General features: G+C 47.0%; 1 protein-coding gene across 1 annotated transcript in view; it reads left to right on the forward strand.

Moving 5' to 3' along the window:
• The window catches only part of parp6a (poly (ADP-ribose) polymerase family, member 6a), a gene marked incomplete at both ends in the record, with an annotated part of 53,821 nt that overhangs the window by 28,964 nt on the left and 22,357 nt on the right, over positions 1-2,500 (forward strand). The window contains 4 exons of the mRNA XM_079826179.1: positions 194-259; positions 456-523; positions 592-640; positions 727-839. Coding sequence (XP_079682305.1) covers positions 194-259; positions 456-523; positions 592-640; positions 727-839 — 296 coding nt within the window. The remainder of the gene's footprint in view (positions 1-193; positions 260-455; positions 524-591; positions 641-726; positions 840-2,500) is intronic.

The following is a 2,500-nucleotide window of genomic DNA, read 5'->3' on the forward strand; positions in this document are numbered from 1 at the left end:
TGTGTGTGTGGTGTGTGTGTGTGTGTGTGTGTGTGTGTGTGTCTCTGTGTGTATCTCTGTGTCTGTGTGTGTGTGTCTCTGTGTGTATCTCTGTGTGTGTGTCTCTGTGTCTCTCTCTGTGTGTGTGTGTGTGTGTGTGTGTGTGTGTGTGTGTGTGTGTGTGTGATTATTGCACTGATCCTGTGCCGAACAGAAGAAGAATTATGAGCGTCTGCAGAAAGCTTTAGACAGTGTGATGTCTATTCGGGAAATGACGCAGGTACAGCAGCAGAAATAAAGTGTAACAGATATATGGTCATTAATATTTCATGATCCATCTGGTTTTATTATGCGTACATCTCTATAGCATATCTTTCCCACAACGTCCAAATGAAATATCCTCAGTAAATCATTGAATAATATATATATGAGTGATAATGGAGGCTGTTTTGCTGTAACTGCCCTTGTGTTGTCAGGGCTCGTATCTGGAGATTAAGAAGCAGATGGACAAGCTGGATCCTCTGGCTCATCCGTTACTGCAGTGGTGAGTTCATCAGAGACAGATGTGCATTACAGCGGTTTTACCACAGTTCACTGTATCTCTCTCTGCAGGATTATATCCAGTAACCGGTCTCATATTGTGAAGCTGCCGCTCAGCAGGGTAAGATGAACACTTGTAAACTCTTTGCCTTCTAAACGCTTGCCTGTGCTCATCTTCACGTCTGGATTTTCTTCATCTGTGTGAAGCAACTGAAGTTCATGCACACATCGCATCAGTTCCTGCTGTTGAGCAGTCCGCCGGCGAAAGAAGCTCGATTTCGCACCGCAAAGAAACTCTACGGCAGCACCTTCGCCTTCCAGTGAGTCGCAGTGACACACACACACACACACACACACACACACACACACACACACACACACACACACACACACACACACACACACACACACACACACACACACACACACACACACACACACACACACACGTTGGGTTTTCATGTTTTCTGGGGACTTTCCATAGGCACAATGGTTTTTATACTGTATAAACTGTATATTCTATCCCCCTACACTGCCCCTGCCCCTAAACCTACCCATCACACACACACACACACACACACACACACACACACACACACACACACACACACACACACACACACACACACACACACACACACTGCCCCTAAACCTACCCATCACACACACACACACACACACACACACACACACACACACACACTGCCCCTAAACCTACCCATCACACACACACACACACACACACACACACACACACACACACACACACACACACACACACTGCCCCTAAACCTACCCATCACACACACACACACACACACACACACACACACACACACACACACACACACACACACACACACACACACACTGCCCCTGCCCCTAAACCTACCCATCACACATACACACACACACACACTGCCCCTAAACCTACCCATCACACACACACACACACACACACACACACACACATACACACACACACACACACACATACACACACACTGCCCCTAAACCTACCCATCACACACACACACACACACACATTGCCCCTGCCCCTAAACCTACCCATCACACACACACAGACAGACACACACACACACACACACACACACACACACACACACACACACACACACACACACACACACACACACACACACACACACACACACACACACTGCCCCTGCCCCTAAACCTACCCATCACACACACACACACACACTGCCCCTGCCCCTAAACCTACCCATCACACATACACACACACACACTGCCCCTGCCCCTAAACCTACCCATCACACACACACACTGCCCCTGCCCCTAAACCTACCCATCACACACACACACACACACACACACAGCCCCTAAACCTACCCATCACACACACTAACACACACACACACACACACACACACACACACACACACACACACTGCCCCTACCCCTAAAATTACCCATCACACACACACACTGCCCCTGCCCCTAAACCTACCCATCACACACACACACACACACACACACACATACTGCCTCTGCCCCTAAACCTACCCGTCACACACACACACACACACACACACACACACACACACACACACACACACACACTATAACTGCACGTGCTACTTTGAACTATTGCTAGTTATACATCTGATTTTAGGGAGAGTCATAAACATTAACACATTTTAAACCACTTAGTAAATAAGGCAAACCACAAACTCTTTCTTTGTTTTTATATTACCACCCTCTCACCAAAATCATCTCACAGTTCCTCATTACTTCTTTACCCCAACAAACAACACCCAAAAAAAAAAATAATGCACATGACATCCACATCTCAAGGTTTACGTTCCGGCAACACCTCACTTAGATTATAGTGTCCTTCAAATATTGCGTGATTGAGTGAGGCAAGGTGCGTGCAACAGTTAAAGAGTCAGAGAATGTCTTATCTGTTACTATGATGTCCAGAGTTGCCTGTTCGTTG

The sequence above is a fragment of the Gobio gobio genome, assembly GCF_949357685.1.
Source record: "Gobio gobio genome assembly, chromosome: 9".
Lineage (NCBI taxonomy): Eukaryota > Metazoa > Chordata > Actinopteri > Cypriniformes > Gobionidae > Gobio > Gobio gobio.